General features: G+C 43.9%; 1 protein-coding gene across 1 annotated transcript in view; it reads right to left on the bottom strand.

Annotated features, from left to right (window-relative positions):
* Positions 1-6,651: 6,651 nt before the first annotated feature.
* Positions 6,652-17,311, bottom strand: part of tubgcp5 (tubulin, gamma complex associated protein 5) — a 50,831-nt gene continuing 40,171 nt past the window's right edge. Inside the window, exons 19-23 of the mRNA XM_046299501.1 lie at positions 16,679-16,827; positions 15,717-15,842; positions 14,138-14,226; positions 7,577-7,677; positions 6,652-7,332 (exon numbers count right to left, since the gene is read on the bottom strand). Of these exons, the coding sequence (XP_046155457.1) occupies positions 7,286-7,332; positions 7,577-7,677; positions 14,138-14,226; positions 15,717-15,842; positions 16,679-16,827 (512 nt within the window). The 3' untranslated portion in view covers positions 6,652-7,285. The remainder of the gene's footprint in view (positions 7,333-7,576; positions 7,678-14,137; positions 14,227-15,716; positions 15,843-16,678; positions 16,828-17,311) is intronic.

Below are 17,311 nucleotides of genomic sequence, written 5' to 3'. Positions count from 1 at the left end.
CTATATACCACTATTACACACTACCATCTATATACCACTATTACATACCACCATCTATATACCACTATTACATACCACCATCTATATACCACTATTACATACCACCATCTATATACCACTATTACATACCACCATCTATATACCACTATTACATACCACCAACTATATACCACTATTACATACCACCAACTATATACCACTATTACATACCACCATCTATATACCACTATTACATACCACCAACTATATACACCATCTATATACCACTATTACATACCACCATCTATATACCACTATTACACACCACCATCTATATACCACTATTACATACCACCAACTATATACACCATCTATATACCACTATTACACACCACCATCTATATACCACTATTACATACCACCAACTATATACCACTATTACATACCACCATCTATATACCGCTCAAATCAAAATCAAATCAAATTTATTTATATAGCCCTTCGTACATCAGCTGATATCTCAAAGTGCTGTACAGAAACCCAGCCTAAAACCCCAAACAGCAAACAATGCAGGTGTAAAAGCACGGTGGCTAGGAAAAACTCCCTAGAAAGGCCAAAACCTAGGAAGAAACCTAGAGAGGAACCGGGCTATGTGGGGTGGCCAGTCCTCTTCTGGCTGTGCCGGGTAGAGATTATAACAGAACATGACCAAGATGTTCAAATGTTCATAAATGACCAGCATGGTCAAATAATAATAAGGCAGAACAGTTGAAACTGGAGCAGCAGCACAGTCAGGTGGACTGGGGACAGCAAGGAGCCATCATGTCAGGTAGTCCTGGGGCACGGTCCTAGGGCTCAGGTCCTCCGAGAGAGAGAAAGAAAGAGAGAATTAGAGAGAGCATATGTGGGGTGGCCAGTCCTCTTCTGGCTGTGCCGGGTGGAGATTATAACAGAACGTGGCCAAGATGTTCAAATGTTCATAAATGACCAGCATGGTTGAATAATAGTAAGGCAGAACAGTTGAAACTGGAGCAGGAGCATGGCCAGGTGGACTGGGGACAGCAAGGAGTCCTCATGTCAGGTAGTCCTGGGACATGGTCCTAGGGCCCAGGCCAGTTGAAACTGGAGCAGCAGCATGGCCAGGTGGACTGGGGACAGCAAGGAGTCATCATGTCAGGTAGTCCTGGGGCATGGTTCTAGGGCTCAGGTCCTCCGAGAAGGAGAGAGAAAGAAAGAGAGAAGGAGGGAATTAGAGAACGCACAGAGAAGGAGAAGTACTTTAGATAAACAAACTGACCCTAGCCCCGAGAAAGAGAGAAGGAGAGAATTAGAGAACGCACACTTAGATTTACACAGGACACCGAATAGGACAGGAGAAGTACTCCAGATAAACAAACTGACCCTAGCCCCCGACACATAAACTACTGCAGCATAAATACTGGAGGCTGAGACAGGAGGGGTCAGGAGACACTGTGGCCCCATCCGAGGACACCCCGGACAGGGCCAAACAGGAAGGATATAACCCCACCCACTTTGCCAAAGCACAGCCCCCACACCACTAGAGGGAAATCTTCAACCACCAACTTACCATCCTGAGACAAGGCCATCTCAGCCTATGCCTCCCTCCAGTCCCTCGATAGCCCACAAAGATCTCCTCTCTCTTCATCCGACACGGTACAACCCAAGGGGGGAGGAAACCCAGACAGGCCGATCACAACAGTGAATCAACCCACCCAGGTGACGCACCCCCCCAGGGACGGCACGAGAGAGCCCCAGCAAGCCAGTGACTCAGCCCCGTAACTGGGGTTAGAGGCAGAGAATCCCAGTGGAAAAAGGGGAACCGGCTACTCTCTCATCTTCCATCCTATCATCTCAACTTCCCTCTGCCAGGCAGAGACAGCAAGGGCGGTTCGTTGCTCCAGAGCCTTTCCGTTCACCTTCCCACTCCTGGGCCAGACTACACTCAATCATATGACCCACTGAAGAGATGAGTCTTCAGTAAAGACTTAAAGGTTGAGACCGAGTTTGCGTCTCTGACATGGGTAGGCAGACCGTTCCATAAAAATGGAGCTCTATAGGAGAAAGCCCTGCCTCCAGCTGTTTGCTTAGAAATTCTAGGGACAATTAGGAGGCCTGCGTCTTGTGACCGTAGCGTACGTGTAGGTATGTACGGCAGGACCAAATCAGAGAGGTAGGTAGGAGCAAGCCCATGTAATGCTTTGTAGGTTAGCAGTAAAACCTTGAAATCAGCCCTTGCTTTGACAGGAAGCCAGTGTAGAGAGGCTAGCACTGGAGTAATATGATCAAATTTTTTGGTTCTAGTCAGGATTCTAGCAGCCGTATTTAGCACTAACTGAAGTGCTAAATACCACTATTACATACCACCATCTATATACCACTATTACATACCACCATCTATATACCACTATTAGATACCACCATCTATATACCACTATTACATACCACCATCTATATACCACTATTACATACCACCATCTATATACAACTATTACATACCACCATCTATATACCACTATTACATACCACCATCTATATACCACTATTACATACCACAATCTATAAACCACCATCTATATACCACTATTACATACCACCAACTATATACCACTATTACATACCACCATCTATATACCACTATTACATACCACCATCTATATACCACTATTATACACCACCATCTATATACCACTATTACACACCACCATCTATATACCACTATTACATACCACCAACTATATACCACTATTACATACCACCATCTGTATACCGCTATTACATACCACCAACTATATACCACCATCTATATACCACCATTACATACCACCAACTGTACCACTGTTACATAACACCAACTATAAAAATAACTACCATCAACTAGCATCTACAGTTGAAGTCGGAAATGTACATATTCTTGTTGGAGCCATTAAAGCTTGTTTTTCAACCACTCCTCACATTTCTTTTTAACAAACTATAGTTTTGGCAAGTCGGTTAGGACATCTCCTTTGTGCGTGACACAAGTCATTTTTCCAACAATTGTTTACAAAGAGATTATTTCATGTATAATTCACTAAATCACAATTCCAGTGTTTCAGAAGTGTGCATACACTAAGTCAGTGTGCATACACTAAGTCGAGTGTGCATCCACTAAGTCGAGTGTGCATACACTAAGTCGAGTGTACATACACTAAGTCGAGTGTGCATACACTAAGTTGAGTGTGCATCCACTAAGTCGAGTGTGCATACACTAAGTCGAGTGTGCATACACTAAGTCAAGTGTGCATCCACTAAGTCGAGTGTGCATCCACTAAGTCGAGTGTGCATCCACTAAGTCGAGTGTGCATACACTAAGTCGAGTGTGCATACACTAAGTCGAGTGTGCATCCACTAAGTCGAGTGTGCCTCCACTAAGTCGAGTGTGCATACACTAAGTCGAGTGTGCATCCACCAAGTCGAGTGTGCATACACTAAGTCGAGTGTGCATCCACCAAGTCGAGTGTGCATACACTAAGTCGAGTGTGCCTTTAAACAGATTTGAAAATTCCAGAGAATGATGTCATGGCTTAAGACGCCATGACCTTAGTTATCTTTATTATTAGGTCAGGGTGTGACAAGGGTGGTTTGTGTAGTTTTGTATTGTATAGGTGTTTTTGTATGTTTATGGGTTTACTTAGTCTATATGTTTATATGTCTATGGTTGCCTAGATTGGTTCTCAATCAAAGGCAGCTGTTTATCGTTGTCTCTGATTGGGGACCATATTTAGGTAGCCATATTCCTTGGATAGTTTGTGGGTTGTTATTCAATGTTTTGTTGCCTGTTCTGCACTGTTCGTTGTTATTTTCAGTGTTCTCTCTTTAATTAAAGAGTTATGTTCACTTACCATGCTGCACCTTGGTCTCCTCATTACGACCAATGTGACATTAGAAGCTTCTGATAGGCTAATTGACATCATTTCTATAATTTAGCCCAAACAACTACCTCTCCCCCTACTGTATTTATTTTGCTCCTTTGCACCCCATTATTTCTATCTCTACTTTGCACAATTCCTCCACTGCAAATCTACCATGCCAGTGTTTTACTTGCTATATTGTATTTACTTTGCCACCATGGCCTTTTTTGCCTTTACCTCCCTTCTCACCTCATTTGCTCACCACTATCATCTGCTCACATTGTATATAGACTTAGTTTTTCTACTGTATTATTGACTGTATGTTTGTTTTACTCCATGTGTAAAACATAAAAACATCTATATTCCATTACATACCACCATTTATATACACACTACAATATAGCAAGTAAAACACTGGAATGGTAGTTTTGCAATGGAAGAATGTGCAAAGTAGACATAAAAATAATGGGGTGCAAAGGAGCAAAATAAATAAATAAATTAAATACAGTTGGGAAAGAGGTAGTTGTTTGGGCTAAATTATAGGTGGGCTATGTACAGGTGCAGTAATCTGTAAGATGCTCTGACAGTTGGTGCTTAAAGCTAGTGAGGGAGATAAGTGTTTCCAGTTTCAGAGATTTTTGCAGTTCGTTCCAGTCATTGGCAGCAGAGAACTGGAAGGAGAGGCGGCCAAAGAAAGAATTGGTTTTGGGGGTGACCAGAGAGATATACCTGCTGGAGCGTGTGCTACAGGTGGGAGATGCTATGGTGACCAGCGAGCTGAGATAAGGGGGGACTTTACCTAGCAGGGTCTTGTAGATGACATGGAGCCAGTGGGTTTGGCGACGAGTATGAAGCAAGGGCCAGCCAACGAGAGCGTACAGGTCGCAATGGTGGGTAGTATATGGGGCTTTGGTGACAAAACGGATTGCACTGTGATAGACTGCATCCAATTTGTTGAGTAGGGTATTGGAGGCTATTTTGTAAATGACATCGCCAAAGTCGAGGATTGGTAGGATGGTCAGTTTGTAATGTAAACATCCGACTTCAACTGTATAGATAATAACATCTGCTGACCATGTGTATGTGACCATTAACATCTGCTAACCATGTGTATGTGACCAATAACATCTGCTAACCATGTGTATGTGACCATTAACATCTGCTAACCATGTGTATGTGACCGCCCTTGCTGTCTCTGCCTGGCCGGTTCCCCTCTTTCCACTGGGATTCTCTGCCTCTAACCCTATTACAGGGGCTGAGTCACTGGCTTACTGGGGCTCTCTCATGCTGTCCCTGCAGGGGGTGCGTCACCTGAGTGGGTTGATTCACTGTTGTGGTCATCCTGTCTGGGTTGGCACCCCCCCCCCTTGGGTTGTGCCGTGGCGGAGATCTTTGTGGGCTATACTCAGCCTTGTCTCAGGATGGTAAGTTGGTGGTTGAAGATATCCCTCTAGTGGTGTGGGGGCTGTGCTTTGGCAAAGTGGGTGGGGTTATATCCTTCCAGTTTGGCCCTGTCCCGAAGCCACTCTTGTGTCATCTTGGCTGTATGCTTAGGGTTGTTGTCCTGTTGGAAGGTGAACCTTTACCCCAGTCTGAGGTCCTGAGCTCTCTGGAGCAGGTTTTCATAAAGGATCTCTGTACTTTGTTCCGTTCATCTTTCCCTCGATCCTGACTAGTCTCCCAGTCCCTGCTGCTGAAAAACATCCCCACAGCATGATGCTGCCACCACCATGCTTCACCATAGGGATGTTATTGGCCAGGTGATGAGCAGTGATCCAGACGTGACGCTTGGCATTCAGGCCAAAGAGCTCAATCTTGGTTTCATCAGACCAGAGAATCTTGTTTATCATGATCTGAGAGTTCTTTAGGTGCCTTTTGACAAACTCCAAGCTGTCTGTCTAATGTGCCTTTTACTGTGGAGTGGCTTCTGTCTGGCCACTAACATAAAGACCTGATTGTTGGAGTGCTGCAGAGATGGTTGTCCTTCTGGAAGGTTCTCCCATCTCCACAGGAGAACTCTGGAGCTCGGTTCGGGTTCTTGGTCACCTCCCTGACCAAGGCCCTTTTCCCCTGATTGCTCAGTTTGGCCGGGCGGCCAGCCAGCTATAGGAAGAGTCTTGGTGGTTCCAAACTTCCTCCATTTAAGAATGATGGAGACCACTGTGTTCTTGGGGCCCTTCAATGCTGCAGACATGTTTTGGTTCCCTTCCCCAGATCTGTGCCTCGACACAAAAAATTCCTTTGACCTGATGGCTTGGTTTTTGTTCTGACATGAACTGACAACTGTGGGGCCTTTTATATAGACAGGTGTGTGCCTTTCCAAATCATGTCCAATCAATTGAATTTACCACAGGTGGACTCCAATCAAGTTGTAGAAACATCTCAAGGATGATCAATGGAAACAGGATGCACCTGAGCTCCATTTCGAGTCTCACAGCAAAGGGTCTGAATATTTATGTAAATAAGGTATCTGCTTTTTATTTAAAGATTTCCTAACATTTACGTAGAATGTATGCACACATGACTGTAAGTCGCTTTGGATAAAAGCGTCTGCTAAATGGCATATATTATTATATATTATTATTATTATATTATTTATAGACCTGTTATTATTTTGTCATTATGGGGTATTGCGTTTAGATTGATGAGGAAAACAAATGACGCAATCCCTTTTTAGAATAAGGCTGTAAGGTAATAAATAAAAAGTGAACGTGACTGAATTAGTTTCCACGGTAACATGATATTGTGTAATAATGTGACCAGGTTTGAATGAATATTTAGTTAACGTTTATTATCCGTACATTTCAATGAACTAAACTAACACCAGGGAAATACGAGAGATTTAAACATTATGATGATATTCTGGATTGACAGTTGTTCAATTAACAAATATACAAATGCAAAATCATTCAAAACCCAAACAAATGTAAATCCGTAGTTGTAAAACACTAAACAGCAGGATTGTGCAGGAAACCTACATATGGATGACAACACCATAAAACAGCTTCAAAATCAACAATATTTACAAGCAGTCACACATCTGTAATACTTCTGAGACTCTGGATTGTCTTGAGGGTATTGAGGAGGAGCATCCATGATTTAGGAGAAGGGATAGACCCCTCCACACACGCTCTGTTTCTCCACTGGCAACGGGGAGAGAGTGTGACATCATTATTCACCAGTCTTGTGCGCTATGAAGTCAGAACAACAAGTCACAACTAAAGTGTATGCATCCCAAATGCCACTCTATTCCCTATAGGGCCAAAACTAGTGCACTTTGAAGGGAAAGGGATACCATTTGGGACACAGACAGTGGTTTGGTGGTCGGGTGGTCTGGGTGGTCTGGTGGTCTGGTGGGCGAAGGGTCTGGTGGGCGAGCAGAAAGAGATGTTCTTCTCTCAGCACTGTTCAAAGCCAGCCATCAGAGACAGGGCAAGGGACTCCACTATTAGAGAGAAGAGAGAAAAGACCGTCAGGAGACCCCTCACATCAGACGCCCCTCACAGCAGACGCCCCTCACAGCAGACGCCCCTCACAGCAGACACCCCTCACAGCAGACGCCCCCCTCACAGCAGACGCCCCCTCACAGCAGACACCCCTCACAGCAGACACCCCTCACAGCAGACACCCCTCACAGCAGACACCCCTCACACACAAATCTTAATTTAACAGATCAGTGTGTAACTTACAGTGTGGAAATGACCCGCGGCAGACAGCTTTATTCAGTATAGTCACCAGGAACATGTGACAGTTCTTGAAATCAGATTCCATCTTATCAATGGATTCGATCCTGGAAACGACAGAGAAAACACCTTTATTTAACCAGGTAGGCTAGTTGAGAACACCTTTATTTAACCAGGTAGGCTAGTTGAGAACACCTTTATTTAACCAGGTAGGCCAGTTGAGAACACCTTTATTTAACCAGGTAGGCTAGTTGAGAACACCTTTATTTCAGCAGGCCAGTTGAGAACACCTTTATTTAACCAGGTAGGCTAGTTGAGAACACCTTTATTTAACCAGGTAGGCTAGTTGAGAACACCTTTATTTAACCAGGTAGGCTAGTTGAGAACACCTTTATTTAACCAGGTAGACTAGTTGAGAACACCTTTATTTAACCAGGTAGGCTAGTTGAGAACACCTTTACTTAACCAGGTAGGCTAGTTGAGAACACCTTTACTTAACCAGGTAGGCTAGTTGAGAACACCTTTATTTAACCAGGTAGGCTAGTTGAGAACACCTTTATTTAACCAGGTAGGCTAGTTGAGAACACCTTTGTTTAACCAGGTAAGCTAGTTGAGAACACCTTTGTTTAACCAGGTAGGCTAGTTGAGAACACCTTTATTTCAGCAGGCCAGTTGAGAACACCTTTATTTAACCAGGTAGGCTAGTTGAGAACACCTTTATTTAACCAGGTAGGCTAGTTGAGAACACCTTTATTTAACCAGGTAGGCTAGTTGAGAACACCTTTATTTAACCAGGTAAGCTAGTTGAGAACACCTTTGTTTAACCAGGTAAGCTAGTTGAGAACACCTTTATTTAACCAGGTAGGCTAGTTGAGAACACCTTTATTTAACCAGGTAGGCTAGTTGAGAACACCTTTATTTAACCAGGTAAGCTAGTTGAGAACACCTTTGTTTAACCAGGTAGGCTAGTTGAGAACACCTTTATTTCAGCAGGCCAGTTGAGAACACCTTTATTTAACCAGGTAGGCTAGTTGAGAACACCTTTATTTAACCAGGTAGGCTAGTTGAGAACACCTTTATTTAACCAGGTAGGCTAGTTGAGAACACCTTTATTTAACCAGGTAGACTAGTTGAGAACACCTTTATTTAACCAGGTAGGCTAGTTGAGAACACCCCTATTTAACCGGGTAGGCTAGTTGAGAACACCTTTATTTAACCAGGTAGTCTAGTTGAGAACACCTTTATTTAACCAGCTAGTCTAGTTGAGAACACCTTTATTTAACCAGGTAGGCTAGTTGAGAACACCTTTATTTAACCTGGTAGGCTAGTTGAGAACACCTTTATTTAACCAGGTAGGCTAGTTGAGAACACCTTTGTTTAACCAGGTAAGCTAGTTGAGAACACCTTTATTTAACCAGGTAGGCTAGTTGAGAACACCTTTATTTAACCAGGTAGGCTAGTTGAGAACACCTTTATTTAACCAGGTAGGCTAGTTGAGAACACCTTTATTTAACCAGGTAGGCTAGTTGAGATCACCTTTATTTAACCAGGTAGGCTAGTTGAGAACACCTTTATTTAACCTGGTAGGCTAGTTGAGAACACCTTTATTTAACCAGGTAGGCTAGTTGAGAACACCTTTATTTAACCAGGTAGGCTAGTTGAGAACACCTTTATTTAACCAGGTAGGCTAGTTGAGAACACCTTTATTTAACCTGGTAGGCTAGTTGAGAACACCTTTATTTAACCAGGTAGGCTAGTTGAGAACACCTTTGTTTAACCAGGTAAGCTAGTTGAGAACACCTTTATTTAACCAGGTAGGCTAGTTGAGAACACCTTTATTTAACCAGGTAGGCTAGTTGAGAACACCTTTATTTAACCAGGTAGGCTAGTTGAGAACACCTTTATTTAACCAGGTAGGCTAGTTGAGATCACCTTTATTTAACCAGGTAGGCTAGTTGAGAACACCTTAAAACACTTACTTTTACAAGCCCTTAAAGGTCTTGCTCACGCTCATTTCACCTTACCGTAAAACACTTACTTTACAAGCCCTTAAAGGCCTTGCTCACATCGGCTATGGAGAGCGTGATCAGACAGTCGTCCAGAACAGCTGGTGCTCTCATGCATGCATGCATCAGTGTTGCTTGCCTCGAAGCGAGCATAAAAGACATTCAGTTCGTCTGGTTGCATCACTGGAAAGTCAGCGGCTGGGTTTCCCTTAGCAGACCATTATAGTTTTCAAGCCCTGCCACATCCGGCGAGTGACAGAGCCGGCGTAGTAGGATTCCGTGATGAGATCCTGAGGCCTATTGTCGTACCAGTCATCCGCCTCCATCGCCTCATGTTTCAGCATGATAATGCACAGCTCCATGTCGCAAGGATCTGGACACAATTCCTGGAAGCTGAACGTTTCCCAATTCTTCCTTGGCCGGCAGACTCACCAGACATGTCACCCATATCTGGTGAAAAGATTTGGGTCCTCAGATCCTCAAAAGGTTCTACAGATGCACCATCGAGAGCATCCTGACATGTTGCATCACTGCTTGGCCTCCGACAGCAAGGCACTTCAGAGGGTAGTGCGTAGTCTAGGTCCAAGAGGCTTCTTAACAGCTTCTGCCCCCATAAGACTCCTGAGCAGCTAATCGGCTACCCAGACTTTTTTCATTGCCCCCCTCCGCTTCTAAGCTGCTGATACTCTGTTATTATCTATGCACAATCACTTTAACTCAACCTACATGAAAATATTACCTCGACTCCGGTGCACCCGCACATTGACTCTGTACCGGTACCCCCTGTATATAACCTCCACATTGACTCAGTACCGGTACCCCCTGTATATAGCCTCCACATTGACTCAGTACCTGTACCCCCTGTATATAGCCTCCACATTGACTCTGTACCTGTACCACCTGTATAGAGCCTCTACATTGACTCTGTACCTGTACCCCCTGTATATAGCCTCCACATTGACTCTGTACCTGTACCCCCTTTATAGAGCCTCCACATTGACTCTGTACCGTAACACCCTGTATATAGTCTCCACATTGACTCTGTACATGTACCCCTGTATAGAGCCTCCACATTGACTCTGTACCGGTACCCCCTGTATATAGCCTCCACATTGACTCTGTACCGTAACACCCTGTATATAGTCTCCACATTGACTCTGTACCGGTACCTTCTGTATATAGCCTCCACATTGACTCTGTACCGTAATACCCTGTATATAGCCTCCACATTGACTCTGTACCGGTACCTTCTGTATATAGCCTCCACATTGACTCTGTACCGGTACCCCCTGTATATAGCCTCCACATTGACTCTGTACCGGTACCCCCTGTATATAGCCTCCACATTGACTCTGTACCGGTGCCCCCTGTATATAGCCTCCACATTGACTCTGTACCGGTACCCCCTGTATATAACCTCCACATTGACTCTGTACCGGTACCTCCTGTATATAGCCTCCACATTGACTCTGTACCGGTACCCCCTGTATATAGCCTCCACATTGACTCTGTACCGGTACCTTCTGTATATAGCCTCCACATTGACTCTGTACCGTAATAACCTGTATATAACCTCCACATTGACTCTGTACTGGTACCTTCTGTATATAGTCTCCACATTGACTCTGTACCTTCTGTATATAGCCTCCACATTGACTCTGTACTGGTATCCCCTGTATATAGCCTCCACATTGACTCTGTACCGGTACCCCCTGTATATAACCTCCACATTGACTCAGTACCGGTACCCCCTGTATATAGCCTCCACATTGACTCAGTACCTGACTGTACCCCTGCTGTATATATTATTATTATTATATTATATAGCCTCCACATTGACCTCCACATTGACTCTGTACCTGTACCACCTGTATAGAGCCTCTACATTGACTCTGTACCTGTACCCCCTGTATATAGCCTCCACATTGACTCTGTACCTGTACCCCCTTTATAGAGCCTCCACATTGACTCTGTACCGTAACACCCTGTATATAGTCTCCACATTGACTCTGTACATGTACCCCTGTATAGAGCCTCCACATTGACTCTGTACCGGTACCCCCTGTATATAGCCTCCACATTGACTCTGTACCGGTGCCCCCTGTATATAGCCTCCACATTGACTCTGTACCGGTACCCCCTGTATATAACCTCCACATTGACTCTGTACCGGTACCTCCTGTATATAGCCTCCACATTGACTCTGTACCGGTACCTTCTGTATATAGCCTCCACATTGACTCTGTACCGTAATAACCTGTATATAACCTCCACATTGACTCTGTACTGGTACCTTCTGTATATAGTCTCCACATTGACTCTGTACCTTCTGTATATAGCCTCCACATTGACTCTGTACTGGTATCCCCTGTATATAGCCTCCACATTGACTCTGTACCGGTACCCCCTGTATATAACCTCCACATTGACTCTGTACCTTCTGTATATAACCTCCACATTGACTCTGTACCTTCTGTATATAACCTCCACATTGACTCTGTACCATAATACCCTGTATATAGCCTCCACATTGACTCTGTACTGGTACCCCCTGTATATAGCCTCCACATTGACTCTGTACCATAATACCCTGTATATAACCTCCACATTGACTCTGTACCGTAATACCCTGTATATAGCCTCCACATTGACTCTGTACTGGTACCTTCTGTATATAGTCTCCACATTGACTCTGTACCTTCTGTATATAGCCTCCACATTGACTCTGTACTGGTATCCCCTGTATATAGCCTCCACATTGACTCTGTACCGGTACCCCCTGTATATAACCTCCACATTGACTCTGTACCTTCTGTATATAGCCTCCACATTGACTCTGTACCTTCTGTATATAACCTCCACATTGACTCTGTACCGTAATACCCTGTATATAGCCTCCACATTGACTCTGTACCGTAACACCCTGTATATAGCCTCCACATTGACTCTGTACCATAATACCCTGTATATAGCCTCCACATTGACTCTGTACCGTAATACCCTGTATATAGCCTTCACATTGACTCTGTACCGTAATACCCTGTATAAAGCCCCGCTATTGTTATTTACTGAGGCTCTTTAATCATTTGTTATTCTTATATCATTATAAAAAATAAAAAATTTAAGGTATTTTCTCAAAACTGTATTGTTGGTTAAGGGCTTGTAAGTAAGCGTTTCACTGTAAGGTCTACACCGGTTGTATTCGGCGCATGTGACAAATACAATTTGATCGCACAGCCATCGAGAGGAACAACATTCCACAGTCGACAATCGACAACCTGATCGCTCAATGAGGCAAATGGTGGTCACACCAGATACTGACTGGTGTTCTGATCCACACCAGATACTGACTGGTGTTCTGATCCACACCAGATACTGACTGGTGTTCTGATCCACACCAGATACTGACTGGTGTTCTGATCCACACCAGATACTGACTGGTGTTCTGATCCACACCAGATACTGACTGGTGTTCTGATCCACACCAGATACTGATTGGTGTTCTGATCCACACCAGATACTGATTGGTGTTCTGATCCACACCAGATACTGACTGGTGTTCTGATCCACACCAGATACTGACTGGTGTTCTGATCCACACCAGATACTGACTGGTGTTCTGATCCACACCAGATACTGACTGGTGTTCTGATCCACACCAGATACTGACTGGTGTTCTGATCCACACCAGATACCGACTGGTGTTCTGATCCACACCAGATACCGACTGGTGTTCTGATCCACACCAGATACTGACTGGTTTTCTGATCCACACCAGATACTGACTGGTTTTCTGATCCACACCAGATACTGACTGGTTTTCTGATCCACACCAGATACTGACTGGTTTTCTGATCCACACCAGATACTGACTGGTTTTCTGATCCACACCAGATACTGACTGGGTCTCTGATCCACACCAGATACTGACTGGTTTTCTGATCCACGTCCTTTTTATTTGGCATCTGTGAGTAACAGATGCATATCGGTATTCCCAGCCATGTGAAGTCCATAGATTAGGGCCTAATTAATTAATTTCCTAATATGAACTTTAACTCAGTAAAATCTTAAAACATTTTTGTTGCTTTTATAGTTTTGTTCAGTGTAATATGCCAACCGAGTGATTTACATTCTTAAAATTATTTTCCTCACGAGAGGAAAACGATATCTTAAAATCTGTGAAGGTTATCTAATAGTTTTTACAAATGCAATTTAAATTTAAGGAAACAAATACCCTGACCAGAGGATAACCTTATCTTAACATTTCTGTTTAGGTTATTTAAAAGTTTAATATTTAGTTTTTAATTTAACGGCATCACCAGCTATGTTCCAATCGAAAGATGTAAAAGAAAGAGGAAAACAATCGCAACCAATTGGACTCCAGGCATCATAAGGTGAGTAGAGCGACGATTCTTACACTAATTAGCAGAATAACATTCATTGTCAAATCAAAAGCAAAGACCATCAGTGGTCCTTCGAGACAGACATAAACTCTACTTAACAGAAACACATGAGATTGATTTTAATCATAGATGATTTCCTCTAATAAATGACCACTCACTTCCACGCTCCAAAGCCAACCTGCCAGCGGTCTGAGAAGATGAGGACCAGATTGAGAACCTTCATGATCGCCTCCTTCACAAAGCTCACCTGGAGACGAAACATCCCCAGTTACATTATGAAAACTAACATTAAATAATGTGATTCGTTCTGAATGCTCCAGTGTTGATCTCTGCAGGGGTCCTGTGTTTTCTCTAGCAGGACTGCATCACCTTCCCTCATGAGATGGAACATTTGTCCATGGGGAGACTGGGAGGGCTTCACTTACTCATGGGGGACAGGTATACATCTAGCAGGACAGGTATACATCTAGCAGGACAGGTATACATCTAGCAGGACAGGTATACATCTAGCAGACAGGTATACATCTAGCAGACAGGTATACATCTAGCAGACAGGTATACATCTAGCAGACAGGTATACATCTAGCGGACAGGTATACATCTAGCGGACAGGTATACATCTAGCGGACAGGTATACATCTAGCGGACAGGTATACATCTAGCGGACAGGTATACATCTAGCAGACAGGTATACATCTAGCAGACAGGTATACATCTAGCAGACAGGTATACATCTAGCAGGACAGGTATACATCTAGCAGGACAGGTATACATCTAGCAGACAGGTATACATCTAGCAGGACAGGTATACATCTAGCAGACAGCTATACATCTAGCAGACAGGTATACATCTAGCAGACAGGTATACATCTAGCAGACAGGTATACATCTAGCAGACAGGTATACATCTAGCAGACAGGTATACATCTAGCAGACAGGTATACATCTAGCAGGACAGCTATACATCTAGCAGACAGCTATACATCTAGCAGACAGGTATACATCTAGCAGACAGGTATACATCTAGCGGACAGCCATACATCTAGCAGACAGCCATACATCTAGCAGACAGCTATACATCTAGCGGACAGGTATACATCTAGCGGACAGGTATACATCTAGCGGTCAGGATGCCAGGAGAACGCTACCTGCCCCAATGCATAGTGCCAACTGTAAAGTTTGGTGGAGGAGGAATAATAGTCTGGGGCTGATTTTCATGGTTCGGGTCCCTTAGTTCCAGTGAAGGGAAATCTTAATGCTACAGTATACAATGACATTCTAGATGATTCTGTGCTTCCAACTTTGTGGCAACAGTTTGGGGAAGGACCTTTCCTGTTTCAGCATGACAATTCCCCCGTGCACAAAGCCTGGTCCGTACATAAATGGTTTGTCGAGATCGGTGTGGAAGAACTTGACTGGCTTGCACAAAGCCCTGACCTCAACCCCATCAAAACCTTTGGGATGAATTGGAACGCCGACTGTGAGCCAGGCCTAATCGTCCAACATCAGTGCCTGATCTCACTAATGCTCTTGTGGCTGAATGGAAGCAAGTCCCCTCAGCAAGGTTCCAATATCTAATGGAAAACCTTTCCAGAAGGATGCTGTTATAGCAGCAAAGGGGCACCAATCCATAGGCATTAGCCTATGATTTTGGAATGAGATGTTTGACGAGCAGGTGTCCACATACTGTTGGGTAATATAGTGGATCAGTATCTATAAGAGAAGTATCCATCTTACCTTCTCTCGCAATAGACAACGGTCGTGGATAGTGGACAGGTATCTGTAGTGGATCTTAATCAGCTGGTCCAGGTCTTTAGCCTCCTGGACTTGGTGCTGGAACTCCAGACCAGTGCTGTGAAGAATCTAACAAGACAGGGATATCGCCAAGTACGATATGGAACGTTTAGATATTGACCAGAAATCTATCTAGACATGTAATATGATTAGAGCTCCATGCAGATGCCTGATGGGAAACTTCTGAACTACAACTAGTGCGACAACTAGAGCTACACTACAACAGCACTACACCTAGCCGAGCACTACACCTAGCCGAGCACTACACCTAGCCGAGCACTACACCTAGCCTAGCACTACACCTAGCCTAGCACTACACCTAGCCTAGCACTTCAACTAGACTAGCACTTCAACTAGACTAGCACTTCAACTAGACTAGCACTTCAACTAGCCGAGCACTGCACCTAGCACTACAACTAGACTAGCACTTCAACTAGACTAGCACTTCGACTAGACTAGCACTTCAACTAGAGCTACACTACAACAGCACTACACCTAGCCTAGCACTACACCTAGCCTAGCACTACACCTAGCCTAGCACTACACCTAACCTAGGACTACAACTAGCGCTAGACCTACACTACAACACCTAGCCTAGCACTACAACTAGCCTTGCCTAGCACTACACTTAGCCTAGAACTACAACTAGCCTTGCATAGCACTACACTTAGCCTAGAACTACAACTAGCACTTCAACTAGCCTAGCACTATACCTAGACTGGCACTACACCTAGACTAGAACTACAACTAGTCTAGTACTGGCTACTTCTATCTCTTCCAATGATGACCTTTGAACTTGACTAGGAGTAATACATGTCTACTTTGTGTCCACTTACTCTAGTCATGTCCACTATGTCTCAGACTTATTACCCTAGTCATGTTCACGGTCTCAGACAACCTCTTACCCTGGTCACAATGTAGTTGTGGAGGCTGTTGACGAAGTGCATCAGTTTGACCCTCAGCAGAAACATCCTGTGGATCTGCTGGTTGATTGGCTCTTTAGCCTTCACCTCCTCTGGTGTCCCTTCCAACCGCTTAGCTGCTACTGTCAAATCTATAGGAGGAAACAATCCAGCATTAATTAACACCTGTGGTGTGGTCATGACGTTTTGAGAGAATCTTCTTATTTGACCTTTATACATTTGGAATATATTTGATTGTGAAGCAGACGGACTACCAGGATGCGCTGACAAGCTGGCAAGTGTCTTCACTGGCATTTTCAACCTCTCCCTGTCCCAGTCTGTAATACCAACATGTTTCAGGCAGACCACTATAGTGCCTGTGCCCAAGAAGGCCAAGGTAACCTGTCTAAATGACCATCGCCCCGCCCCGTAACACTAACATCTGTAGCCATGAAATGCTTTTAAAAAAGACTGGTCATGGTTCACATCAACACCAGCATCCCAGAAACACTGGACCCACTCCAATTCACATACTGTTTTTTACCATGTGTTTTTTAGTCCAAATTAACAGTTTCTAATAATAGTCCAGTTGCTTATAAAAGGACTTGTTCAGAAATATAGGAACGTTCTGGAATA

Source organism: Oncorhynchus gorbuscha, linkage group LG02, assembly GCF_021184085.1.
Source record: "Oncorhynchus gorbuscha isolate QuinsamMale2020 ecotype Even-year linkage group LG02, OgorEven_v1.0, whole genome shotgun sequence".
Classification (NCBI taxonomy): domain Eukaryota; kingdom Metazoa; phylum Chordata; class Actinopteri; order Salmoniformes; family Salmonidae; genus Oncorhynchus; species Oncorhynchus gorbuscha.
Note: the sequence above shows the minus strand (reverse complement) of the source record. Positions and strands in the feature narration are given on the sequence as shown.